Source organism: Gossypium hirsutum, chromosome A07 (genome assembly GCF_007990345.1).
Source record: "Gossypium hirsutum isolate 1008001.06 chromosome A07, Gossypium_hirsutum_v2.1, whole genome shotgun sequence".
In the NCBI taxonomy this organism is placed as follows: Eukaryota; Viridiplantae; Streptophyta; class Magnoliopsida; order Malvales; family Malvaceae; genus Gossypium; species Gossypium hirsutum.
The window spans coordinates 12,743,364-12,752,563 of record NC_053430.1 but is presented as its reverse complement, the minus strand read 5'-3'; the positions used below and the strand labels follow the sequence as shown (position 1 = coordinate 12,752,563).

The window sequence follows — 9,200 nt, the reverse complement described above, 5'->3', positions numbered from 1 at the left end:
ATGTAAACATTAAGAGTTTAATTGTTATTATATTAATCAAAATTACGTACAATTGATGAAAATTTATTCACTTTCGAAATTACCAAGGATTAGATTGTCCTGAATTTTTAGAGGGATGAATTTGCTTAATATTGAAATTGAGAGGGATTAGAGAACAAAAATTTGACATAACAATAAAGGTTCGGTCATCGGTCGTGTTTGGTAAGAAAGGAATTCTTATTATGGAACAAATCTGGTTTTTGTTAATAAAAACATCATTTTCAGCATCTTTTCTTCATGTCCTATGACTAGGCTCTTGTCCGTTACCTGCAGACATTTATATACAGCTATGGTTACATGATTTTCATGAAACAATAACAATGGGGAAGAAGAAGGTAACTCAGCCGGCAACGGCATCTTTAAAAACACCCAAGAACGAGAAGCAACTTCACCGGCTGGAAAAATTTTTAAGGCCTAAGGTTTACATTACAGACAGCTCGAGTTTCAAGCAGCTTGTTCAAGAGCTAACTGGATATCAGACCCGAACTACCAATATACCTCCTGAAGAAGTTGAAAAGGTCCCAAACATGGAAAATATCGAAATAGCTTCCACTGCTATGGATTCGTCGTTCTGTATGTTCGATTCATTTGAGCAAGGATTTCAGCCAGAAGTAATAAACCAGGAAAGTGCCCTGATGGAGGTGGCTGATCCGGACATGTCGATGTTTAATCATGTGCCTTTATCGACAAGCCAACTACAGACAAACTGGATAGCTTACCAGAATCTCGAGTCATGGCTTTTTGATGCCAATGATCACGAGTCGTCATGGCATACAGGTTGCTCCCTGATTGAACCGGAGACCGGCCTATTCGACTACATTGATTGCTGCATGTATAATCAAATGTGAATAACAATGAAAGCACATAGAAAATGAATATCAAATGTGAATAACAATGAAAGCACATAGAAAATGAATATATCTATATATTTCCAGGAAATGGGGTATACATTTGTTGATATCAATGAGCAAGAGAAACCAGTAAAGCCGACATATCGAAAAACATGCACACATATTATTGTAAAAAGACCAGAAACAATCTATAAAAACCAAATCATTTGCCTTTTGTTCTTTATCTCTGCCTTTTCGTGACTTGCGAAGCCGGGAGGCTGTATAAGGACTTCAATTGCCTGCTTATCAATTTGCTCTTATTTATAGCAAGCTGAAGATCCAAGTCATCCGACCACCATTGCTCTAAACCGTGAGCTTCGAGAAACTTTTGTTTCCCTTTCGACATCACAAACAACTTCGCCGCAACTTGACCGTTTGTAGGACTGGTGTTCTCTTTGTTCGCCTCATTTTCCTCTGTTGTTCCTTCGGGATCAGTATAGTGGCAACAGATATAATCACTATTGTTTACATATAAATGAGGCACCCATTGTTTCAATCCCATAGAAGCTTTATCCCCATATATATTGCCTAACCAACTCTTTAAAGAGTTATCTTTGATCTCTTCATCACAGTCAGCTTGAGGTTCACTACTCGAAGGAAGCATCGATTTAAGTCTTTTCCAAGCAAAACCTGCTTTTTCTCCGATATTTCTTAAGCTCATAGCTATTGAAATTGAGGGCGGGTTAAACAAATGAGCATCGACGAATATCCCTTCTTTAGCTAATGCTTTTCCCACTTGTAAAGCAAAACCAGCTCCCAAAGAATGACCTGCAATACATACATTGCTACTACCGTACCTTTCAGCAACTGTTCTTAATGCTTCCAATGCACCTTTAAATCGAACAGAACCTTTCAAGCTTTCCCAAGCGAGAAACCGAAGATCATCCTCAATATCTCGTCTAATAGTTGGACCTTTGAGTAAAGTTCCACGAAGTACTAAAACGGCTTTCGGTGCTCCACTAGGCCTAATGAGCACAAAATCAGCCAAGGCTGCCGATTGATCCCATTCTAATACTGCTCCAAATATCGATCCGTCCCTTTCGTCGGTCAAAGTTTGTGTCAACTTGTACTTGAAAGTCATCCACCATTTCGGTGCAAGAGCGGTTTCGACAGTTCTATTCTCTTGCCTGTCCAATTCAAGCAAATAAACTGCTTGTATGAAACAAGCAATTACCGATCTCTTATAGTTTGTATCTTTCCTGCAAATTATGAATCATATTCATTAACATAACAAAGAGATTATACAAAATTATGCCTTTTTTAGAACTAGATATATGGTACATACATATACATATCATGGTTTCATTCAAGGACAGCTCGGATTTGTGCTCGATCGAACATAAAATAGTTCCTTCTTCAACAGGGGCAAAGGGAGGGAGGGCAGGAAGCCCCCTAAAATGGCAATTTGCTTCTTTAGACTCAAAATTTTATAAAATCTTAAATTAATATATAATAAAATTATAGTTTAGCTCCAAAAAGTGCTAGAATTTCAATTTAGTCCTTTTAAACGCCATAAAAATATAAGCTAATACAAGTACGAAATTGCATTTCAAGTCTCATAAAAAAATAAAAAAAAATAACTTGATCTCGGCCCGCACCTGTTGTTCAATAATCAACTAGATCTCAAAATTTCAAAGCAACCCCTTTTCATAGCTTTGAGATGTTAATTAAAAATTAAAAATTCAAAACCCTAAAACTTTGCATCTAAATCTAGGTACTGCAATAATGTAATTGAGATCGTTATTTAGTTTTCCCTAATCACTCAGATTAGTATCATAAAGGCTCAATTTTCACCAAGTACTGCTTCCCTTCAGAAAATCATTAAAAATTTGAGAAAAAAATCACAAAGATTAGGATCAAAAAAGGAAATGGGTATCTTAAAATCAAGCATTTAAAACACAATTTATTTACCAAAATTGCATGTTAGCAAAAAATAATTAAAACTACACATTAGAACACAAGAACCTTGTTGACTTACCAAAAACAAAAAATGAAAAGAAAAAGCACAGATTTAGATAATAATAAAAAGGAAATGGGTAATCTTAAATCAAGCAAATAAACTTCATTAAATCAACCAAAAATGAAAAAATCGTTGAAATTACTTACCAACTAGAATTGATAAGGTCTCTCCAATTAGGCTTAGCTACGTTACGAGGACCAGATACATGAAATGCATATGGATGTGCTTCTTCTTCTTCTTTTTCATTTTCATTTTCTTCTTTTTGTTCTTTTTCTTCCACCACCACCGCCATGGCTCCTCCTTTTTCCTCCAAAGCTACCACCACCACCTCCTCTACTCCACGCTTCGCCATTAATATATATAAAAAAAAGCTTTCCAAAACAATATAAACCAAAAGATATATATTGCTTCTTCTTGAAATTAGCTTGATTTCTTTTGCATAGAACAAGAAAAGAGAAAGCTTAAACGATGGGTTTTTTTTCTGGGAGGGTTTCTTTCTTTGGTTGTGTGAAGTGTTTTTGCTTGAAAGATGAGGCTTATAATAATTAATTTTTAAATTTAAAAGAAAAAAGAGAGAAGAATTTTGAGTAATTTGAAACGCCTGGATTTGTAGAAAGATCTATAACGGTCATATTTCTTTCGTGATGTCGGTTTTCTTTTGAAATTACCGTAATGCCCTTTTCGTTCATTTTGGATTACAGTTGGATAATGATTTAATTAATGTAAAGCTCATAATCCTCTAACTTAATTCAGCCGAGGTGAGTTAAATTCAGTTCGGTTGAATAACTATATTCAAAATTGGGTGTCCAATGGATGAGTTGGATCGGAATTAAAGTATCAGTTCAAAATAAGGAATTGGATTAATTTTTATTTATTTATATTATGAATGTTCAATTTATGATATATGTTTGGGGGTTTGTAATTGTATTTTTTAATAATATTATCTCTAAAGTTTGAACTTATGTTCTCCCTAGATTTATCCATGGGTCGGGCCATTCGGTCTGACTTGAAGGTTCGTTCGAAAAGTGAGAGGATTTGGGTAAAAATATAAGCCCAAAAAATGAGCTTGAATAAAAAAATAAGGCTTGTTTAGAAAACGAGCTAGGCCTCGGGTAAGATTTTTTTGGTCCAGGTCGGCCTGAATATGCAAAGAAAAAACTATTTTTTATTGTTTTGTTGTTATTTTCTTGTGTGTTTCTTTTTACCATTTTGCTACCATTTCACTATTATGTTGCTACTATTTTATTGTTATAGCCTGAATATTTTATAACTCTTATTTTATTATAAATTTTATTATTATTTTAAAGACATTTGCTTATTAAGTTACACATTTTAGTATTATTTAAGTGTACATATTATCTTTTAATTTACTTTTAATTTGCCCGGAAATATTTATTTTAATATTTTTAATATTTTTGATATATTATATATATATAAAATTATATAAAAAATTATATAAAAAATTAATACAGGCGGACCAAGCCGGGCCCGAGTTTTTGTATTTTTAACAGGGCCAGGCTTAGATAAAATTTTAAGCACATTTTTCGGGCTGGGCCTAGGCCTAAGATTTTGTCCAAACCCGGCCTGAATCCGACCCAGCACATAAACACATCTAATTCTCCTCTTAAAAGTGTAATATACCTTACAATTGAATAATTAAGAAGTAATTTAAAAAAATATATAATTATAAATATAAGTATAAATAATTCATATCAGAATAATTATCATTATATTTCGAATAAATCTAACAAATCACATAATATTATTAATCAATGTATATTTTAAAAAAATGTTTTTATAGCTTCAATTGAATAATGTAAATAATCCAGCATTACCTTAATGTTTATTTCTTTCTACTTTGTAAAATAATGTGCTTTTAGCTATTTACAAAGTTGGTTGAAAATAGAGATATAGATTATTATTTTTAAGATCTAATTTACCCCCCAATCTTTCTATTTTCTAATTTTTAAAATTTAAATTTTTTCACTTTTAATTCCATAAATTCAGTTTCTTCACTTATTTGATTTAACAATTAAAATCGATTTGATAATTTTATTACTAAAAATTTTATTAAAGTTGAATGTGTTATCAATTAGACATCAATTTTTAAATTAAAAATTATCAAATTTAACAAAAATTACATATTTAAATTTTAATGAAAATCCATTAACAAATTTATCAACTTTAATTTTCAAATAAAATAAGTAGAAAAATTAAATTATCGAAAATGAAAAATAGAGACTAAATTTTAAAATTTTCAAGTATTGCAGGGATTAGAGACAAAATTAAACCTATTATTAACTACTTGTGCGGTTGTGCCACCACGCATAGGAGGGGGGGATAGCCACCACGCATCACGTAAGGGCCTCTCATATGAACATGTGGAGGACATCACTCTCCAGCAAAACCAAAACTTGAAAGCTCAGGCAACTCAAAGCAAAATTCAGTCTTTAGTCTCAACATTAACAAAAAATTAAAATGAAATCCCTGCTTCAGAGCTTGATCGGTTGACCCCCAAAACCATCAATATATAAAAGAAAAACTTTGGTTATGGCTTTGTATTTCATGGCTACTTCACTTAATCCAAAATCCTGTTCAAATTCTAATGTTATTGTTGTTTCTCCATTGCTTTACTCAAAATCCAAACACCCTTTCAAGCTCATCTCTTCTTCTTCTTCTTCTTGCGGTAAAACTTTTGCTCAATCTGAAGGAAAAGAAGGGGGAGTTAAAGAGGAAGACCCTCCTGCTTTCTCTGGTATCAGTTTACTTCTTTAAACTCTTTAGCTTTAGTTGAAAAGGTCCTTGTTTTTCGGTTTATTTTTGCTGGGGTTTGATTGGATTTACATAATATGTGATTGGGAGAAACCAGGTTTTGTTAATGTTTGGTTTAATGGGTTTGCTATTTAGAACTTGATTCAACTTGGGTCTCTTTTGCCTAAGCATATGAAGGTTCCTTTTCATATATATATATTGAACTGTAAAGCATATATACCCTTTTCTCCCTTGTCAAAGCAGTCATGTCTTGATTGAATTTCTAGGTTGTTATACTATGGTAGAAAGAAAACTAAATTGATGGATAGATTTTTGGTTTTGTGCTTGAAATCCTATATATATGTTACAATACAGAATATGGGGGTGGCATGTAATCGCTATTTACACAGTAAGGGGTGCGGGAAGTCGTTAAGATGAGGACGGGTCACACGTTAGAAGGTAGTAGAGACACTAGGAATGGTGGTTTCTAACGGTCTCATAAGTTTAGAGGGTTTTTTTTCTGGAGAAATTCTACAAAGTTTTCGTAGGCCTCTTCTAGGGGTGAAGTCATTCCACAAAGTTCTGGTTGGCCTCCTCTAGGGGTGAAGTCAAAAAAAATTTCTGCTAGTAAAATTAAGTTTTATATTTTTATGAAAGTTAGAATGTAATTTTATGATTTTAATAATTTGGATTTTAATAATTTTTAAAGGATTAATCCTCTTTGAATTGGTAGCATGGCGTCTATAGAAGAATAAGAACTTACTTATCTTCCAAGGTTTTGTATGAAGCTTAACAAAGACTATTAAAATATCAGTTTGTTGGGCAAAACAGTTTCATGCTACTTACGCATGGGATTCATCCAAAGAATCAATTGTGGAGTCTTAATGATAGTTAATTAGGAGAAACATTAGGCTAAGTTAGTATAGTATTATAATTTTTTTTAGTTTAGTTAGGCTTTTCACAAAAAAAGAAAAGAAAATAAATGATTAAATCAAAATTTTATCAATTTTAAGTTATGTACTAAATTAAAGTCTTATAAAATTTAGAAGGTTAAAATGAAATTTTACATTTTAAGAGGCTAGGGCCCTTGCCAATCCCTTTGATGCCACACCTAGCCTTCTTGAGCTCTCCTATTCTTTATAATGGAGAGTGTTTATTGTTCTTGTGATGGAGAAAGCTTTTATAGAGGAGGAGCTTTGACATGGGTTCTAACGCATAGGGTGTAAGGGAGAGCATTCGTTTTTTTTATTAAATCAATTTAATCGATCATATTCTATAAAAACCGACTTGATCGAATTAAAGCTTAAGCACCGACATTCGGTTCATTTGGTAAACAACTTTAGTTATTGGTCTTGAATAATATAAAATTTAAATTTTAAATATATTTTAAATAATTAAAAGAAAATATTAAATTAAGTTGGTTTTTTTTTTTTACCAGTGGGTTTGAAAATATAAAAACAGATAACTGGCCAAAATAGGCATCCAAACCGAACCATATCTGAAAAAACTGCACAAACTGCCCAAACCAAAATTGGCTAAGCCGATTGAGTTGTTTAATTAAACTAAAATTGCTCTCTCATTGTAGGATGGCTGTAGAGGTACAGGTGCTTTATTAATATGTGACGAGGTGACTGGATACTAGGTACGAGAATGAGTATAACAGTATATCCTTTCTTCTTGTGATGAAAAGAGCTTTTATAGTAGAAGAGCTTTAGCATAGGTCCTACTGAAATGATGTAGGGTGACTATAGAGGTACAGGAGCTACTACTTCATTAGTATGTGTGACGAGGTGACTTGATAGTAGCGCGTGGGAATGGATAATATTGAACATAAAGTTATCGCCTTGAATAGCTATATGTTTGCTCTCCATGCCTCGTACTTCTTTACTATTTGTCATGGCATCAGCTCATGGTGTTGATACTATTAAACATCTATTGACATTCAATAAATCATTAGATCGCTGATTTCATGTATCGACATTTTTTGTTAAGGTTCATTGTCTTCCACACGCACGCAGCTCGATCTTTTGGACCAGCTAAGTTCAACGAGCTCCACTGCCGACGGTACGTCGATCTTATCCCTCGTAAATGCAACTTGCAAGGCCTAGATTGAACAACAGTACGATTTATGAGGTTGTGACTGATTTGTTTCTTTTACGACCAGGGTATGAGAGTGATGGTAGGTCTGGGAAACTCACTATTCGTGAGCAGCTCGTGCGGTTAGTCGGTGATAGAGACGATGACTTTACTACTCCATTGGGTAAAAACTTGAAGAAGGTTAGTCCAAAGTTTTTAACCATCTCACAGAAGAGAAATATCAGGAGACAGGCATATTTGAATGAAGTTTCTCAGAGAAACGATTCGGTTTTCTTTGCAACGATCGGAGCATTCGTACTTGTTCCGCCGCTTATAATATTAGGGATTGCTATATTAACAGGTTATGTCCAGCTTTTTCCTTGATATACATACACATTCTCAAAGTAAATAGAAATATCGAGGTTAGACCGACGAACTTATGTTCAGCTTGTTGTTGCCGTTTCTTTTCGTTTTCGTTATTGCATGATCGGTTTACTCCCGAAATTGAGTCCTGCTTGTTGGTTCCGTTGTTAAGAGCTTATTCACAATTTGTAGTTATTCCTACATGGATGAGTATGACATGAAACGAGCATCTCATTTAACACATCCATAGTTCTCCTAGGCTTAGAATCATATATGCTTGCAAATTCTTTGAAACGGAGAGGGATTACGGGAACATCGACCGAAGTAGGAATGCTTGCAGATGAAACAGAGGGGGATTACTGGAACATCGACATGTTAATAACTTAAGTGAAGATAGGCTGTCTCAACGGTATATACGAAGATGCCGGAATCTTTTGCTGCTAATACAAGTTCATGTTGCATATATTCAATTCTATGGTACTGAAAATGACTTAAAAATACCTCCAAAATGGAAGTACCAAGTTTAATTTTCCACTCCAAAACTTAACTATGATCAAAGTATTAATAGGAAAATCAAAATGATTAAATTCTGCTGTTAGTCTCTGTACTCTATGTAAGTTGTAGATTTAGTTCCTATACTTTAATTTGATCAATTTCAATATCTAAAACTTTTTGAATTTGTCAAATTTAGTCTATGTACTTTTTGAATTTTAAAATTTTAGTCCTGAATGAACGGTAGCAGTTAAATATGTTTGGTTAAATTCTACAATTAGCATAGTAAAGTTGCAAATTTAATCCATATTGTCCAATTAAATCATTTTTAATCGCTATATTTTCTAAATTTAGAAATCCTGTTTTTTATGTAAACGACACATTGTTGAATTCATTAACTAGTTTTATGAGTAATCTGTAGAAATAACAAATTGTGCATCAAACTTTGAAAATGGTAAAACTTAATAATATAATAGCTACCTTAATCTTGACCAAATTAAAGCAAAAGGACTAAACCCACAATTTATGCATTTTATATGCCAATCAAATCTTGCATGTCAATCCAATCTGATTGAAAATTCCTGCTAGTGGAGAAATATATGATTTTTTTTCTCTAATATTTCCTTTTG

General features: G+C 33.0%; 3 protein-coding genes across 4 annotated transcripts; 2 read left to right on the top strand and 1 right to left on the bottom strand.

Annotated features, from left to right (window-relative positions):
* Positions 1–359: 359 nt before the first annotated feature.
* Positions 360–887, top strand: LOC107919173 (uncharacterized). Its single transcript, XM_016848690.2, has one exon. It carries the CDS (start codon positions 360–362, stop codon positions 885–887), a length of 528 nt encoding a protein of 175 aa, XP_016704179.1.
* On the bottom strand, positions 418–3,468 carry LOC107920794 (GDSL esterase/lipase At4g10955). Of its 2 annotated transcripts, XM_016850649.2 has the most exons (3): positions 3,036–3,466; positions 1,101–2,128; positions 418–865 (listed from the first exon to the last, which is right to left on the bottom strand). In XM_016850649.2, the coding sequence occupies exons 1-2, from the start codon at positions 3,239–3,241 to the stop codon at positions 1,111–1,113; spliced, it is 1,224 nt and encodes a 407-aa protein (XP_016706138.2). In that variant the 5' UTR covers positions 3,242–3,466; the 3' UTR covers positions 418–865; positions 1,101–1,110. The 2 variants fall into 2 exon arrangements, with proteins under 2 accessions (XP_016706138.2, XP_016706137.2); XM_016850648.2 differs by lacking the exon at positions 418–865 and having other exon boundaries at positions 947–2,128; positions 3,036–3,468.
* Positions 3,469–5,214: 1,746 nt separating this feature from the next.
* LOC107918745 (uncharacterized) lies at positions 5,215–8,320 on the top strand. Its single transcript, XM_016848328.2, has 3 exons — positions 5,215–5,644; positions 7,633–7,704; positions 7,805–8,320. The coding sequence occupies exons 1-3, from the start codon at positions 5,440–5,442 to the stop codon at positions 8,098–8,100; spliced, it is 573 nt and encodes a 190-aa protein (XP_016703817.1). The 5' UTR covers positions 5,215–5,439; the 3' UTR covers positions 8,101–8,320.
* Positions 8,321–9,200: the final 880 nt, after the last annotated feature.